This window comes from Cajanus cajan, chromosome 6 (genome assembly GCF_000230855.2).
Source record: "Cajanus cajan strain Asha chromosome 6, NIPB_CcT2T_4, whole genome shotgun sequence".
NCBI classification, from domain to species: domain Eukaryota; kingdom Viridiplantae; phylum Streptophyta; class Magnoliopsida; order Fabales; family Fabaceae; genus Cajanus; species Cajanus cajan.
The window spans coordinates 59,011,172-59,029,667 of NC_138522.1; the positions used below are offsets into that span (position 1 = coordinate 59,011,172).

At 35.4% G+C, this 18,496-nt stretch overlaps 1 protein-coding gene across 2 annotated transcripts; it reads right to left on the minus strand.

The window, feature by feature from the left end:
• Positions 1-13,937: 13,937 nt before the first annotated feature.
• On the minus strand, positions 13,938-18,203 carry AXR4 (alpha/beta-Hydrolases superfamily protein). Of its 2 annotated transcripts, XR_014427562.1 has the most exons (3): positions 16,902-18,203; positions 14,499-14,831; positions 13,938-14,164 (listed from the first exon to the last, which is right to left on the minus strand). XR_014427562.1 is itself a non-coding variant. In XM_020357391.3 (2 exons), exons 1-2 carry the CDS (start codon positions 18,051-18,053, stop codon positions 14,571-14,573), a joined length of 1,413 nt encoding a protein of 470 aa, XP_020212980.1. In that variant the 5' UTR covers positions 18,054-18,203; the 3' UTR covers positions 13,938-14,570. The 2 variants fall into 2 exon arrangements, 1 of the variants encoding a protein (XP_020212980.1); XM_020357391.3 differs by having other exon boundaries at positions 13,938-14,831.
• Positions 18,204-18,496: the final 293 nt, after the last annotated feature.

The window sequence follows — 18,496 nt, forward strand, 5'->3', positions numbered from 1 at the left end:
AGTATGTTGGGATCCTTTTTGATTTTGATTTCAATAAATCTAGTAATTTTTTTATTTATCAAAGTAGAATATTTATAAAAGGACCTGAAATGATTATTTAAAGAATTAAAAAATAATTAAGTACTGTTTCTGAAACGTGATTTCAAAAATGAGTTAAAAGAGAGTTGTATTTCAAAAACATGACTTCTACTTAAAAAAAAAAAAAAAAAAAAAAAAAAAAAAAAAACTCATGATCCAAAACTTACTTTTTTAATTTAATTTTATGTAAAATTATGACTTTAAGGTTATAAGAGTAATTTGTGAAATATAAGAGTGCGCCTTCATTTTAAATTTAAAAGATAAAATGTATTTTAATCATGCTTTTAATTTTTTTTTAAGTTATATTTTAAAATATGACTTTTTTTAACGTTTTATTTCACATACACAATTTATTTTATTTTAAATTTTTAAAAGAAAAATACCATTTCGAAAATATTAAAAAAGACAATGGGATTGCTGCATTAATTAATGAATAAATTTATTGGGCCTCAAGTTTGGTGAAAGGCTAGAAGTTTCTTGCATGGCGTTGGATTTAATGAATAAATTTATGGCTATGCTTTTAATTTTAGCCTTAGGCGCGTTTTTCTTTCAGCTAACTCCTATAGGCCATTTATATTGCTTTGGCAGCGTCATTTCTTTTTCGACTTCAACCACACTAACTTTTGTTCCTTATATAGAAAGGCATTATTAATGATCAACTAAAATAAAATACTATATTTTTCTTAACAATAATAATTAATATTTGTTATACGAAATAAATTAAAGAAATAAAAATTTTAAATTGATAAAGTGTTATGAAAATATTTTTTTTGAATTTTAGATTTATAAAATAAAATATTATGTACAGTGCTATTTTTAACTAAATTTTTAAAGAAAATATTACAATTCAATTTATAAATAAAGATAAAAAGCAAAAAATTCAAAGAGATAAGAGATTAAAAGCACTTAAAAATATTTCATTAAAGATTTTATTGTTAGATCAATTTCTCCTTTACTTTATATAGTGAACTAAGCTTTCTAGTTTCCACTTTAATATGAAGAAATTGGGAACCATGTACCGTTAAATGGTAAGCTTGCACATTATAAAAATGATTTATTTATTAAAAATTTATATTTGATTTTTATTATATATAAAAACTTAACAAACTAGCATCAACAGGATATTTATGACAGGAGTTTTTTGATTTGAAAAAAATGGGGAAACACTATTAGTGACTTTAATTTTTATGACTTGGCCTACAAGAGAAGTTATGCCTAGCTTGTGTGAAGAATATATAGGATAATAACACACTTAGATTTGATACATAAAACTTAAAAGTAAAATTGTTTCAATCAAATTAACTAAAAAGGCTTCTGACAAAGAAATGAATGGGCACTTGTCATAATTCAATGTTATGTGGAAAACTTTTAACAACATATATAACATTTTCGAATTAATTGGGGGAGGAAAAGGACCCCCTACGAAAAGGTGCCCAAGTTTTGCACCCTAGGCAAAGATAACATCTAATGAAGCATGGTGACTTGAAGAATAGGAAAACCGCCAAAGATAACCTTCCCAATTAATGTCATTTAAGTTTGATTTTTTTTCTTCTTTTTTACAAAAATAAAAACTGATAAAATGAGAGAACACTTATAATAGTATCGGACACCAAATATAATTATTAGTAAAAGTCCACTTAGAGAAATTACTACACAGAAATACATATATATAAATAAAGGAGATTTTTTGTGTATAGAGTATCATTCTATTTGTATATATATTTACCATTTTACTTGAATTAGAACTGCTATATACATGTTAATATGTTGAGTATACGTGATACTGTTGTTCTGAAGATAAAGCTTGAGGACAAAGTGATTTTGAATTAACCAGAAGCAACTGATACGAATTTTGTGTGGGGGTCATGTCCTTGATTGCTAAGTTGATTGACATTTAACTGATAAATAGGAGTTGGTGGTCCCAATTAATAATGCATGCATTTGCAATCCAGCTCATGCAGACCATGGTTAAGCTGGCCTTTGCCTTAGGTCCCAATTATTTAAGTAATTTTTAGATTATTAAATAAAAATATCAAAAAAATTATAACAATAAAATTCAAACCTAAAATTTTATACATATTAAAATCAACTCATCACTGATTTAATTATGTTGTGATATATTACGTTAGTAGCATATTTAAATTATTTGATCTAGTAATATGTTTAAAAAATTTAGTTATTTATTGATTGTCCTAAAATCGGTTGATAATCATATTATTATAAATAATATAAGGTTAAAAATTTTGTATTAATTGAAAAAGGAAATTGTACTGGCTAGCCGAGTTGTCGACTACTCAGTCAAAGGTTTACCAGCCTAACCAAGCAGTAAGCTCATTATTGCCGAGTTCCTCAACCCGACCATGAAACATGGACATCGGAACACCACATGGCCCAAAGAGGCCACGTCATCAAAATACAATCTTGTCACTGCGCTGCCCACGCGTTATGGGAACGAGGTGATGGTTATGACACATGGCGTCATGACAAATAGGCGTACGCGAAAAGTCACGACCCCTTGTCGAGCTCGGTCTTAACTCCTCGACCTACGGTCTTCGGAGCTCGGGAGGCTAGTGTACTATCCGTACTGCTATGCCGAGCTCGAGCTCGGCATCACAGCACGGAGTGACCTCGGACACGCGCTATGCGACATCGGCTCGCTATCCAATTAGGTCATAAATTGATCTCGGGCTCAAGGCCCAACAAAACCCTAATACACACAAAGGTACATGCATTACTTATACGAGACTCATACATTCACAAACACTAACTTTGACATCGGAGTCTCTTTTGCAGGTACCACCCCCATCTTGGAACATCAGGCGTACCAGTGAAGGAGGCTCACCAATCTTACTCGGCGGATCACCTCTACAGTAGATCTCCGGTAAGAACATTTGGCGCCCACCGTAGGGCCGATCAAGACAGCTCTTATCGGCCACTCTTATGGTTTCTACCATAAGCCATAGCAGACGCGCAACAAACGACCTAGATCACACCACTAACATGGATAACGAAGCAGCATTGAGACGACTGATCGAGCAGGTCGAGCAGATGCGGCAGCAACACGCCGCTAATGAGGCTGACTTAGCGGCACTACGCACCGAGAACGAGCATATTCGTGCTCAACTCCCTCGGCGTCCCTCTGATCAACCCTCTCAACAAAGCAACCTGCATGAGGAGGAAGGGCACTCGGTTTCTCAACTGCCAATAGCGGCTAGGGCACCAACCCCTAGGCCTGCCACACATCGGTCTCACATACCGACCAACAGGTCGCCACATGACGTAAGCAACGCTCCTGCCCACGTCACGGGAAATCAGGCGACCTTCCGCCATCATCCTTTTGTGGACGGTATCATGGAAACACCTCTCCCTTTCGGGTGGAAGCCTCTCCACATCGACCGTTACGACGACACCACGGATCCGGTCGAGCACATCGATCTGTATACCACACAGGTAAATCTTTACACTAATGAGGATGTCATCCTGTGTAGGGTTTTTCTGACCCGCTCAAAGGGGCCGCGCTCAACTGGTACACCCAGCTACCTCCCGAGTCAATTGACAGCTTTGGCACCCTGGTCAGACGGTTCACAGCACAGTATGCGACGAGCCGACCTCATCACATAACATCAGCTGCCCTGGCCAGTCTCAGACAGAGTGACGACGAGCCACTCCGGACGTTCATGGAACGATTCGCCGCCATCTCGGTAAAGATCCGAAATCTGAATCTCGAGGTCGCACTGCACTCCATGCTCATGGCGTTGAAGCCAGGACCTTTCGTCGATAGCCTTTGCCGACGACCTCCTCCCGACATGGACGAGCTCCGAACTTGCGCTGCTGGGTACATCCAGATGGAGGAGCATGCCGAGTTCCGCAAGGCAATTCGCACCACAAGGAAAGCAAGACCAAGGTCAGGCCACGAACATTTAAAGTTGGCGATCTTGTTTGGCGATTACGGGGAGAAGCAAGAACAGACCCCTCCAAAGGAAAATTTGGAACTTGAAATTCCACCCACCTCAAAATTTATTTCTCTTGACTTGTAAATTCAGGTGATGTACTCTTTTTTCCTCCTCAGTCTTTTTTCTCACTAAAGAAAATGGTTTTTGGCCAAGGAAGGTTTTAACGAGGCACACCTCAGAAATAAATCAACAAAGCAACTTCATTCCCATACATTTTCGGTATTGGCTCATTAACCGTGACGACTTGCCAAGGTCGAGTTCGAACCTTGTGAGTGTAAAAGAAAAGAGAGAGAAAGAGATTTATGAATGTCAATGATTATGTTTATTGAGTGTATAAGATATAAGGCTAAGAGTCTTATATATAACTCAAGAAATTGATTATATTAAGAACAGAATAACAAACTATTCTAATTGCTTAAAGTAACTGAATCTTAGCTAATTAATTAAAATTATCCTAACTGAATAAGAAAACAGAATGAAACAGAATGAAGAAATCATTCTATCTCTAATACCCCCTCTCAAGGTGGGCATGTATATTATGCAGACCCAACTTGGAAACAGCAAGCTTGAAGGAATTAGGATAAAGAGATTTTGTGAACACATCAGCCAATTGATTTGCAGAAGGAACATGAAGCAATGTAACAAGGCCTTCTTGAATTTGTTGTCTAATGAGGTGACAATCAACCTCTATATGCTTGGTTCTTTCATGAAATGTTGGGTTTTTGGCAATTTGTATTGCTGATTGACTATCACAGAATGTAGAATAAGGAACTGGAACAGAAATCTGCAGATCATTAAACAAGTATTGGAGCCATTGTAGTTCACAAGTCAGTGAAGCCAGGGCCCTATATTCAGCCTCAGAATAGGACCTAAAAACGGTAGATTGTTTCTTTGACTTCCAAGTAACTAATGATTTTCCCAAAAAGACACAATAACCAGTAACCGATCTTCTGGTTGTGGCACAAGTTGCCCAATCATAATCTGAGAAAGCCTGTATCTTAAGAGGAGTATTGGATGGATAAAAGAGACCAGAACCAGGTGCATTCTTCAAGTACTTAAGAATTCTCATAGCTTGCTGCATATGTGGTTCTCTTGGGCAGGAAACAAATTGACTGAGCTGTTGAACAGCAAAGCCAATGTCAGGCCTAGTATTGGTCAGATATAGTAATCTGCCAATAAGTCTTCTGAATGGAGAAGGGTCTGAAATTAAAGTACCTTGATCAGCATGAAGCTTGACACAAGGATCTGCAGGTGTAGAAGAAGGCTTGCAGCCAAGCATTCCTGATTCAGAAAGTAATTCCAAGCAATATTTTCTTTGATTTAAAATTAGACCCGTCTTGGATCGAGCAACTTCAAGACCTAAGAAATATTTGAGAGGACCAAGATCTTTAATATGAAATTTGGCATGAAGATGGTTTTTCACGGATTGGATTTCAAAAAGACTATTGCCACTAAGGACAATATCATCAACATAAACCAATAAAACTGTGATCATTGAACCTTGAGTCTTGACAAAAAGAGAATTGTCTGCAAAGCTTTGCTTGTAACCCAAGAAGAGAAGTTCGGAAGTTAATTTCTGGTTCCAATTACGGCTTGCCTGCTTCAAGCCATATAGAGACTTTTGAAGTTTACAAACAAGCTTTGGATGAGGAAGAGAAAGACCAGGAGGTGGTTTCATGTAGACTTCTTCATGCAAGTCTCCATGAAGAAATGCATTGTCAACATCCAATTGATGTAAGAACCAATTGTTAGCACTAGCAACAGCCAAAAGAACTCTAACTGTAGTGAGTTTCACAACTGGTGAGAAAGTTTCAAAGTAATCAACCCCCTCTGTTTGAGTGAAGCCCTTGGCCACTAGTCTGGCTTTAAATCTTTCAATTGAACCATCTGCTTTGTGTTTGATTCTGTAAACCCATCTGCAGCCAACTAATTTCTTGTCAGGAGGAAGATGAGTAAGGGTCCAAGTATGGTTTTTGTCCAAAGCGATAAGTTCAGATGCCATAGCCTGCTGCCAACAGTCACTTTGACTTGCTTCTTTGAATGACCTATGTTCAACTTGTGCAGAAATGTTGTGACAAAAAGAAACATGATCAAGTGAGCATTTATCACAAGAAAGGAATAAATGCATAGGATAAGGAGTAGAATGAGATTGAGATGCAAAGGCTGCACCACAATAGTATTGATGCAAGTATCGAGGCCTGTTTTTAACTCTGAGAGATACTCTGTTAGGAGGAATAACAATTTGAGTATTTTGATTATCATTAGAAACAATAGAATCATTAACAGCATTAGAACTATTATCGTTAATTGCAACAGTTGTGGCAGGTGAAATTGGCAAAGTAGGTGGGAAATCAAAATGAATGATGTCAGTTGTAGAATGTGTATGATCAATAGGAAGTTGAGAAGTATCTGATTGTGAAGTATGATAAGGAAATATGTTCTCATGAAATACAACATTTCTGGAAGTAAAAATGGACTTAGAATGTAAGTCATACAAAACATAACCTTTAGTTCCAGGTTTATAACCAAGAAAAATACATTTTAGACTTTTAGGAGCAAGTTTGGTTCTGCCTGAAGTTAGTGAACTAGCATATGATAGACAACCAAACACTTTAAGGTTGGATAAATCAGGTTTAATTAAGTGAACTAGTTCATAAGGAGATTTATGATTGAGAAAAGGGGTAGGCAATCTGTTAATAATATAAACAGCAAGTTTGAGAGCATGAGACCAAAAATTATTAGGAACTTTAGCTTGAAACAACAAGGCTCTACAAACATTGAGAAGGTGTTGATGTTTCCTTTCAACAATGCCATTTTGTTGGGGGGTCTCAACACAAGAAGTTTCGTGAAAAATGCCTTTTGCATTAAAGAAATCATTTATGAAGAACTCTTTTCTATTATCAGAACGTAATCTTTTTAGTTTGCAAGAAAACTGGTTTTCAGTTAGTATAATGAAGTTTGGAAGAATGATTTTGACATCACTTTTGTTTTTAAGAAGAAGTATCCAAGTGAATCTGCTATAATCATCAACTATTGTTAAAAAATATTTGTAACCTTCAATAGAAGTGATGGCAATGGGACCCCAAATATCAACATGAATTAATTCAAAAAAGGACGTGGTTCTGGTAGTACTAGTTGAGTAGGGTAATTTCTTTTGTTTAGCAAAAGAGCAGGCATCACAAGCATGCACAGGGTTAAAAGAAATAGCAGAATATTGAGAAGCTAAAACTTGTAGAATTTTATTGGAGGGATGACCCAATTTCATGTGCCACAAAGTACAAATATTTGTATTATTAACAAGAGCAGTATGTTGTAATGAAGATTGATAAGAAAGAGTACTGGAATCAGATACATTCAAGTTGTTATTTCCTAAGAGATGAAACAGGCCTTGATACTTTTTAGCTACTCCAATCATCTGGAAGGTAGTTATCTGCACAATAACACAATGGTTTTTACAGAAAATGACAAGACAATCATTGGAATTAATTAATTTTGGAATAGAAATTAATTGAACAGAAAAGTCAGGAACAAAGAGAGTGTTGTGAAGGATAAGATTTCCCAAAACAACTGTGCCAGAAAATTTAGCAGTAACAAATTGTTGATTAGGCAATTGAATTGAGATAGGAGAAATCGGTGTAAGAGTGGTAAAGTTAGATTTAAAGGGGCAAATGTGGTTAGTAGCACCACTATCCAATATCCAAGTAGAAGAGGAAGGTACAGAACCTGATGGATTGATAGTGCATTGATGAACACTTGGCTCTGGAAGGGAGGGTTTCTGTGACTGTTGTAGCAAAGTAAGTATGGCTTTATATTGTTCCTTGGAAAAACCAAAAGGAGCACTTGACTGATTTACCTCTAGAGCAGAAGAATCAGAGACGACAGAAGGTTCAGCAGCAGCAGTGCTGGCAGAAGGTTTAGAAGGACCAGCATAATTTTTGTTGTTTTTATAACCTGATGGAAGTCCATGTTTAAGCCAGCAATTTTCAGATGTATGATTGGTCCTTTGACAATGATCACAATACTTGTTATTTTGTCCAGAAGATTTATTGAAACGACCTCTTCCTCGAGAATTAGAAAAACCACCACGATTTGAGAAAGAGCTATTTTGAGAATTATCTTGAAAATTCACATTGGCAACAGATTCTTGTGAAATATTGGAGAAAGAACCACTGAATTCACGTTCTTGTTGAAGAACTAAGGAGAAGGTTTTCACAAGATTAGGCATGGGTTCCATGAGCATGATTTGGGAACGAACCTGAGAAAAACCATCGTTGAGGCCGCGAAGAAACTTGATAACACAATCATCATCACGTTCTTTTTGAATTTTTGAGATTAAACCACAATTACATGGAGTAGAACACGTACAAACCAGAATAGTACGATACATTGAAAGCTCTTTCCACAAAACCTTAAGACGAGTATAGTATTGTGACAATGTAGAATCACCTTGCTTGCAATTTTGAAGTTCCTCTTGCAAATCAGCAATTCGGAACTTGTCACCATGCGAGAAACGTTCAAGAAGATCGGTCCATATGTCAAAAGCGGTATCCATCAACATAACTGATTGTTTAATCGAAGGCGTCATGGAGCGTGTGAGCCAAGACATCACCATTTTGTTACATCTTCTCCAAGTTTCATGAAAAGGATCGGTTGGAGTTGGACAAGGCAGGGTACCTAGCACAAATTGTTCTTTGTTCTTTGTCTCGAGAGCGACGAACATGTCGTGTTTCCATTGATGAAAGTTGTTATCTTCGAGTAGAGGAGTGACGAGAACAAGAGAAGGATTTTCTGCTGGATGAAGAAACAAAGGATTTGCTGGATTTACAAGGTGATCTGATAGAATGTTAGGGTTTGCATTGGCTGGGTTTGTATTTGTGGGGTTGGTATTTTCACTATTTGCCATGAGAAATCAGAGAAAGATTGTAAAGTGCAATTAAGGAGAAACAAGAACAATGGAGAGAATTTCAAGTTTGCAGAAAGGAAGCAAGGTTTGAGAGAACGCAACAGCGGAAGATTGGCGATGATACCATGTGAGTGTCAAAGAACAGAGAGAGAAAGAGATTTATGAATGTCAATGATTATGTTTATTGAGTGTATAAGATATAAGGCTAAGAGTCTTATATATAACTCAAGAAACTGATTATATTAAGAACAGAATAACAAACTATTCTAATTGCTTAAAGTAACTGAATCTTAGCTAATTAATTAAAATTATCCTAACTGAATAAGAAAACAGAATGAAACAGAATGAAGAAATCATTCTATCTCTAATAAACCTTGATGTTAAAGTCGGGTTCGAACCTTCAAATACAAATTACGTTGCCAAGGTCGAATCTGAACCTTGATGCCAAGGTCGAGTCCGAACCTTGAGATCACATTTTCTTAACCAAGGTCGAGTTCGAACCTTGATATGCCAAGGTCGAGTCCAAACCTTGAGATCACATTTTCTTAACCAAGGTCGAGTTCGAACCTTGACATGCCAAGGTCGAGTCCGAACCTTGAGATCACATTTTCTTAACCAAGGTCGAGTTCGAACCTTGATATGTCAAGGTCGAGTCTGAACCTTAAGATCACATTTTCTTAACCAAGGTCGAGTTCGAACCTTGATATGCCAAGGTCGAGTCCGAACCTTGAGATCACATCTACTTAACAAGGTCGAATTTGAACCTTCAAACAATAAATTTGGGAACTCCTCAGAAGCCCCTTTGCTCTTACATCACTCGGTGCTTGGGAGGCAAGTGTACTGGCCAGCCGAGTTGCCGACTTGTCCCTCACCAATCTACTGACTCGGTCAAAGGTTTACCAGCCTAACCAAGCAGTAAGCTCATTATTGCCGAGCTCCTCAGCCCGACCATGAAACATGGACATCGGAACACCACATCGGCCCAAAGAGGCCACGTCATCAAAATACAATCTTGTCACCGCGCTGCCCACGCGTTATGGGAACGAGGTGACGGTTATGACACATGGCGTCATGACAAATAGGCGTACGCAAAAAGTCACGACCCCTTGTCGAGTTCGGTCTTAACTCCTCGACCTACGGTCTTCGGAGCTCGGGGGGCTAGTGTACTATCCGTACCGCTATGCCGAGCTCGAGCTCGACATCACAGCGCGGAGTGACCTCGGACACGCGCTAGGCGACATCGGCTCGCTATCCAATTAGGTCATAAACTGATCTCGGACCCAAGGCCCAACAAAACCCTAATACACACAAAGGTACGTGCATTACTTATACGAGACTCATACACCCACAAACACTAACTTTGACATCAGAGTCTCTTTTGCAGGTACCACCCCCATCTTGGAACATCAAGTGTACCAGTGAAGGAGGCTCACCAATCTTACTCGGCTGATCACCTCTACAGCAGATCTCCGGTAAGAACATAAATGTATTTTCACCAACATACGATTAATGAAAAGATTGAAAGAACCATTTTGTTTTAAAAGAAAGGTTTTGACAACATATTGTATTTTTTTTCCTCACTCAAGTTTAGGAGATTTTTTACGTTAAAAATTATGATATAATTTTTTTTTTCACTTTCATTCGCTGTCTATTTTAAGTTGAGTCAATTTGGATGGTTAATTATCAAACTAATAAAATTTTAACAAATATGGGCAAAATTTAGCACATGTCACAAAATGAACCCAAAAAAAAAAACTATATTCATCAAAATAAAAGATTAAATATACTTTTAATTCATGAATTTTTTTATTTTTAGTTTTTAAACAAGTTTTACTAGATTTTAGTTTTAGATTTATTTCATTAATAAAACAATTTGACGCCATGACCAAAATATTAGCTAAAGGAGAAGTTCAAAAATAAAAAAAAAAAAAATCGACAAAAATTTAGAGATTAAAATTAATATAAAAAAAAACTATTTGGAAACTAAAAACAAAAATAGACAAAAAAGGGTAAAAAAAAATATAATTCTAAAATAAAATATGTATTAGAATTACTCCGATTTAAAAAACAAACACCCGAATTTACAGTATAATAATGAATAACTATAAAAACAACTTAAGTATCGGTGAAATACAGCATTTACCATTAAATTTGATCTCAATGTTTTTATCATATAAAGAACAAGCAAATATTTTTCACCTTAATGAAATAATAATCTAAATGAAAAAGGATAATGAATAAAAACAAATATCTAACAATACTATTTTTCATTAACAAATTTTCAGTTCAGCAAAGGACACTAACACGGAACACAAGATGTACACATTAAACATAAATACAAAAAAAAAAACTATAGACAAATTATTGGGTAATAGAGTTTCCAATGGCACCACCATAAAAACATAAAGATAATATAATAAATTACACTTCTCTATTTTAAGAGATTTAAGAGATAATATAATTTAATTTACTTAATATTTTAAACAACTGATAACTATTAATTTATTATTATATTATAAATAAATAATATTTACTATTATGTTTATGTGACTTCTCAATAAGCTATATGACTTCTCATGTATTAAGTATTTGTTTTTTATTACCTAAACTCATTTTTAATTAAAATTTACAATATTGATATAATATCTCAAATAAAGAATACTTTAAAATAAACCAAATTCCAACGTGTTGTGATATTAATTTAAAATTTAAAGTTAAACTCACCATATCGCTAAAGATTTGTCTTAATTCAAAATATTATGATACAATGCTATTTTTAACAAATTTAGTCATAATATAATTTATTGGTGTTAAAAAAATTATAATATAATTTATATATTCAGAAGCATTTATTTATTATAAATTTTAATTATAAGAAATAAATAATTATTTTATGCACTACATTAACTAAAATACTAAATGTGTTTAATTAAGTGTTACTTATTTATTTAGATAAATAAATTCAAAACTGAGATTGAACTCAATTATTTAAATGAATTAAGCGGAAACTTATAAATTTGACACAACAACTTATGAAATAGTTTAAACGCATATATCATAAAAAAAAAAACTATATAATTTATTACATGTTAAATACATATTTCAATTTGTAGTTTTTCATTTAATATTAAAAATTTTATTAAATACTAAATTGATAAAATTAAAATATATTTTAAGAAAAAGATCATATAACATATACAAATAAGTTTAAGTTAAAAACTTTCTTTCTTTTAATAAACAAAACCCGTTCAACTTTTTTTTTTTTAAAGCAATTAAGCTAAGTTTGAAAAAAAATATACTTTTTATTAAGCCTGAAATTTAAGTACTAAACTCAACTCATTTACATTTCTTTGATAATCTCACCAATTGAGTAATAGTGAAAATACAAGAATTTCCTCTCTTATTCATCTTTTCTAACTATGGGTTGGTTACTTATTTTGGTTCTACACCTCATGAGTTTCCTTGTAAAGAACGAGGCTTCTTCTTCTACCCCTTATGAGATTCCTTGCAAAGAAAGAAGCGTCTTCTTCTAATGGAAGACAAAATTGACAGTTCGACACTGATAAACTAATAATTCGTATATTCTTATTATCATATAAGTGAATCCAAAATCACAAATATGTATTCAAGCATAAAATCTGACTATTTTGTTTTTAACTAGTACTAACAATATACATTTTAACACATTCCCCTTAATATACTCATTTTTATTAATTAAAATTTATTAAAAATTATAAAATCAGGAGACCATTATTAAATAAGGTGTCAGTCAAAATTTATGTTTTCTAATAATTTTTAATTAATTAGAAAAACAGTGTGTTCATTTCTCTCTGTTTATTCATCTCTTATGCGTTTAGTAAATAAATAAATAATTAAACGTATTTCTATAAATGAGAAACAAAATAAATAAATATATTTTATAAACTGAAAATGAATATTATCGTATTTACAGAAATTAAAAACATATTTACCTAAAAAGTATAAAACATAGAGATGACATTAGAGTGAGTTATCTCAAAAAAGAGATGACAATAGATTGAGTTAACATGTACATTTCATATTTTGGGCCCAAAAGGTTTAGCGTTTCTGATATAACGTGTATGGCCCAAAAGAACATATAATAATTGGGCTACATGTCGAAGCCTTTGGGATAGTTTGGGCCATATAGGCTTCGTATGATTTACTCCCCTTAGCATGACTCCGTAGTTGTTATTTTCTTTCTTCTTGCACCCTTCTTTAAGTTTTTACTCCTTTTTATTTTTTATTTTTGTTAGAATAAGTAGTGGTTTTGGTGTATAAATTTTTAATCCTATTTTAACTCTTGTAACTACTCAAACCATCTACCCCCTCCAACTGAAACTACATATTATTATTTAATCTCTATTATTTATATTTTAATTTTTTTAAACAAAATACAGAGGCAATTGCCCTGTAAGCCTGTTACCCTAACTAAGTTCCTCAAAAGATTAAAGCCAGAGCAGCACTTTCACTATCGATATGCATGCTTCTCTTTAACGAATCAATTGTCGGTGCTACTTCTCTTTTAGCGTGGACATCCAGCTCAATAAAGTTATTACATGGATTAATAACCTTTCCCTAAACTTTATACTTTATACCATTGACCACTCATCATATTCTTCAGACATTTTATGCCCATCACCTGTCAAAACATTAAAAAATTACCTAGTAGATCCGGATCTTCTGCCACTGTAAAAATAACTCCAGGACGTGCAATTTCAGATTTCACTATTTAGAATTAACATTAGTTTTTATGTCTAAGTCAAGATTCATTTCATGGGTGGAGCCCCCTGCACGTTAAAAACAAACTGGAGCGGTTCATGATAAAAAGGCAATTGGCCATTGCAGTTTAATAACACTAATTTTAACTAAACGAAATTTCAATATCTCAACAAAGGAAAATTCTTTTAAAAGTATACGTAAGAGTTAATTACATTCTTATGCTTCTAGTTTTATACAATGAGTTTTAATTGATATAACAAATGTTACACAATCATCTATCTGAATTACTAAAATATCTCTAGTACATTGATTAAAATTTCTACTCACCAAACACCTTCCAAAAATAATTCCAAAATCAAAATACAAAATGTAGCTCCAAAATAGAGCATACGAGAGCAATCAGCTCAAATATGTAAAAAATAATTCGTTACAACTGTCTTCTTATGCATAATTGTTCTTCCGTGCATCATCTTCTCACACCCTTGAGCCACTTTAATGTAAAACAGTAAAAAAAAAAATTTTAAAAAAATACTAACCTGTAACTTTAGCTTGCAAGAAATATTAGAACATATTTGGATACAAATTAGAAGAGTTTTTGAGAACTTCTCTACTGAAAATATTTTTTTACTTTCAATAGAGAAACCCTTAAAAGCATTTTTAACTAGTATCCTATTTGAATGCGAGTTTAAAAAAGCTTCTGAGAATTCCTCTATTAAAAAAAACTCTTTATTTTTTAGTATAAAGACTCTGAAAAACTCATCAAAACTTATATCCAAACAAGTGCTATATATGTTACGAGCTTCTGCGTTCCAACAAATACACACCTATGAGCAGCATGAAGTGAAGAGTACTATCTGCTAGTGAGAACATTAACCAGTAAAATCCAGTAATCATTTTCACCAACCATGAGGTCCATGACCAAGCCCATATGCGTCCATATAATTAGCTCCATGGATGTGGGCATCACCATATTCATCGTGTCCATGACCATGATCATGACTATGATGGTGATGATGATCATGACCATTACTTTTTGCGTCATCTAACATCTTTTGTATGTGATCAGGGATGGACTCTTGTTCAACTTTCCTAGCAGACTTCGGTAATGACAAGACAAACTGAGAAATTTTTTCACCTATCTCATCTGCTACGTCCTCCTGAGATCACGACAATTGAATTAATTTCATCAACAAAAGGAAAGGACATTGACATCACATGGTAAAATGGTAAATTACGTGATATAGAAACAAATAAATAGTATGAGCGGATAGAATGGTTGTATTTTTTATATAGAAAACCTACACGAGAAAAGGAATGGGTATGTCCAATTCCACTGGATGAGAAACAGTTATATTCAAGATAAAAGTTGTAGTGAGAGAGAGTTATGTTCTTGTTCTAAATTTGGATCTGCTTTACTCCCTCTATTATCTATTATAAGCAAGAAAACACATTTTTTGTTCTTAAATATAAGCAAATTTTAAATTCTTTTGCCTCATTTAATAATACTTTCCCAAAAAATCTCTTCTTTAATGCATGACCTTTCAGTTACACTACTTCTTTTAATATTTATAGTAAGGATAATTTACGAAAAATATCATGGGATTATTAAAACTTAATGCAGATAGCTGATTTTCTAAATAAGTGTAAAATCAATTTCTTTTGCTTATAATAGAGATCTGAAGGAGTAACTATTTACTACAGGAAAGGAACATGATCAATGAGGTTCTTACAAGTAATGACCTAGCTACTCTAAGAAAGCAACTAATGCTGGATTTGTTCCACACCAGGTCCTAACATCCTATCAAAAACCATAGTATATACATACAGTAATGAAAGAAAATATTTACATCGTGAAGTTCATTAACCAATTCTATTGGCAAATGAAAAGAAGAATAATACTTTGTTCATGAATTCCCATATTATATTTTAATTATTAATTATTATACCACTTAGAAGCACCAAAGTCAACAACAGTACATCCTTCCGTTTTTAATTCATTATTTCACTTGTCTAAGGGGATAAAAACACATGAGGGGAGGGGGGAACAACTTGTTGCTGGAAAACTTCTCGTATTGTAACATTCATCAAGCAAACTTATTATCCAGATTAGACTAATAATGATAGGTAGATATCTGAAAAAAACTAGAGCTTTTCCAGAACACAAAAAATCAGCAAGCACTGCAGATATGCATAAGAGGTTTGCATGGCCAGACCAGTTAAATTGGAGCATCCAGTTCAAACTTTGCACCAGATTAGGAAAAAGAAAACCCACATAAACTAACAATTTATGCATAGGGTGACACAAAATGCACTAAATTGTTTATTATCTAGTCATTATAGTTGGCTCTTAGTTCATCAATTCTTCCTTTTCCTTCACTGATAAACCTTATCAGAAGGCTCTACTTTAGCAACTGATTTTGATTGATTAGAGACCATAAAGTCATGCTTTTCACCAGATCAGGAAAAAAAAGTACAAACCAGCTCAAGTGTATGCATTGCTGACAACTTCTTTACTAGGCGTATAGGGAAATTGAAAAGTTAACACCAAAATCTGGTGGAAGCTTGAATAATTAAAAAAGTTCAATCAACATATAGCAATCAATAGTTTTGCAGAAAGTTTAGATCAACATAACACAGCATAGTCACAACATCACACAATCTGATGTTGAAACTACTGTGCAATGCATCTGATCATGGTTTAAGAACAATTGAACAATGATAGTAACTAGCCTATTAAGTAGGAGAAACAAAACAGCTTCAGAATTCCAAAATCTTTAGGAGATGTTTGGTATATGGTAAGTGTTTTTATGCCTAGAGGAAACCATGAATCCCAGGAACCATGATTCTTAAAATGTGTTTAGTTGGTTATAAATGTTCTTGGAAATATTAATATATGTTACTTGAGAATCAATTTTTTTCATCACATTACTATTGGATCACTTTTTTTAACACTGGAAAAGTTTGATTCCTAACTCTTCATGGGAACAAATTGGTGGAAAACCTATGTAAAAACACATTCTCGGAAAACTAACATTGTCAACTTCAAATTCCTGAGAAACTAAAAACTCTTTGTGTACCAAACGCCTCCTTAGTGTAACAGTAACATTACTAACATAAACTAACACAGTTTGAATTCCATCCCATTTATCCATTTCAATCCAATCAAACAATCGCTTCATGACAGCAACAAAACAAATGAACAAAAGAATAACAAATCTTGATCTCACCTGAGCCCACCGGCAGCCAGAATGTGTAACAAAAGTGGCCCGTGGAAGCGCCTTGGCGACACGGTCACCCTCCCGGCTCCATTCCGGAGACCAGCCAGCAGACCACAGCACCTGCATTGGCACACCACTCAACCCCTCACCCCACTCCGCCAAGTCAAAGCTGGAATTCACCCTCTTGGCAGCATTCACAACCGCCCTCCCCCCATCCCTGCCCTTCAACAACACCCTCAACGCATCCAAATCCTCACCACCAACCCTCCCGGAACAGCACAAACCCACAACCTTAGCATAAACAAACGAGACCCCCAACACCACCTCCCTCACCACCGGCACCTCCACCACCCAAACGGGAAAAGCACCCTCCGCCGCCGCGTCGATAAGCGTCACACTCCTCACCAATTCAGCCCTCTCGGAGACCCAATTGGCACAAAACCCTAACGCGGAATCGTGAAGAACCAAGTGAACAGGTGCGAGACCCATTGAGTCAATAACCTCCCCCAACACTTTTCCCATCTCTTGGGGACCCAAATCAAGTGGCTTTCTTACTTTTCTCTTGGACATGCGAGCTTGAATCTCCTCGTACGGAATCTCCCCCGTTTCCACTATCTGATCGAACGCCCAGAAGATACCCTTCTCTTGAATCTCGCTGTAGACGTACCAGAACCTCCCCAGAACCCCGTTCACGCCCTCCACGGAAGCTTCAACGGACTTGTCGGAAAAGCCGTTTCCGGGGAGGTCGACGGAGAGCACGTGCAATCCCTTGGAGGCGATGGATTTGGCGAGGTGGCGGTAGGAGAATGAGCTGAGACCTTGGCCGTGCACAATGAGAATGGTTTCCGACGATGTGGGGCCGTCTTCGACGGTGAAGACTTCGAGGGGGGTTTCGTTGGGGTGAGTTTGGACCTTGATGGTGCGGCCCTTGGAGTGGTGGTGGCGGAGGGGGGTGGGGAGGGTGAGGAACCAGGTTTTGGGGTCGTGGGGAGAGGGGGAGGAGGTGAAGACGAAGAAGAGGGTGATGAGGGAAACGGCGAGAGTGAAGTAGAACCAGAAAGAGAAGCCGTTGTTGTTGTTGTTGGGTGGTGAAGGTTTGGGTTTGGTGGGTGGGATCTGTGAGTTAGTGGTGAGTTCTGGTTCTTCTGTGATGATAGCCATGATGGGTGCTTCGAGCTTGGGTGTGGCTGAACTGAATGACTAAAGCCACCACCTTTCGGGGTTTCAGAGCTGGTTACAGGGACAGCATCATTGCGTGGGTAGTGGGGCGGTAGTGCGAGTTTCGGACTCCGAGTTTTAACGTAATAGCAGTAATAGTAGTAGTAAAATCAACCAGGTTAATTTAAAATTATTGATTACAACAGCACTATGGAAAATCTCTATTACTCTATCTTCCTCTTTCTTAACTGAATACATTCATGTTAATATTTACTATATTAACATTTCATTTGTTGCTTATATTTAAGTTTGATTACAATGAAATTTTACTTGAGAATGATGCTAACATGTATTTCATGCATGAATCAGCAATAACCAAAATGCTGTTGAATAGTTATTTTGAAAGCTACATAAAGTGGTTACTATTTTGCTGCATTACGAAACAT

Excerpts from the sequence above, each read along its gene's own strand:
- AXR4 (XM_020357391.3), bottom strand. The coding sequence starts at position 18,053 with ATGGCTATCATCACAGAAGAACCAGAACTCACCACTAACTCACAGATC. Across the intron at positions 14,832-16,901 it reads CTGGCTGCCGGTGGGCTCAG|GAGGACGTAGCAGATGAGAT; the intron begins GTGAGATCAAGA and ends TCGTGATCTCAG.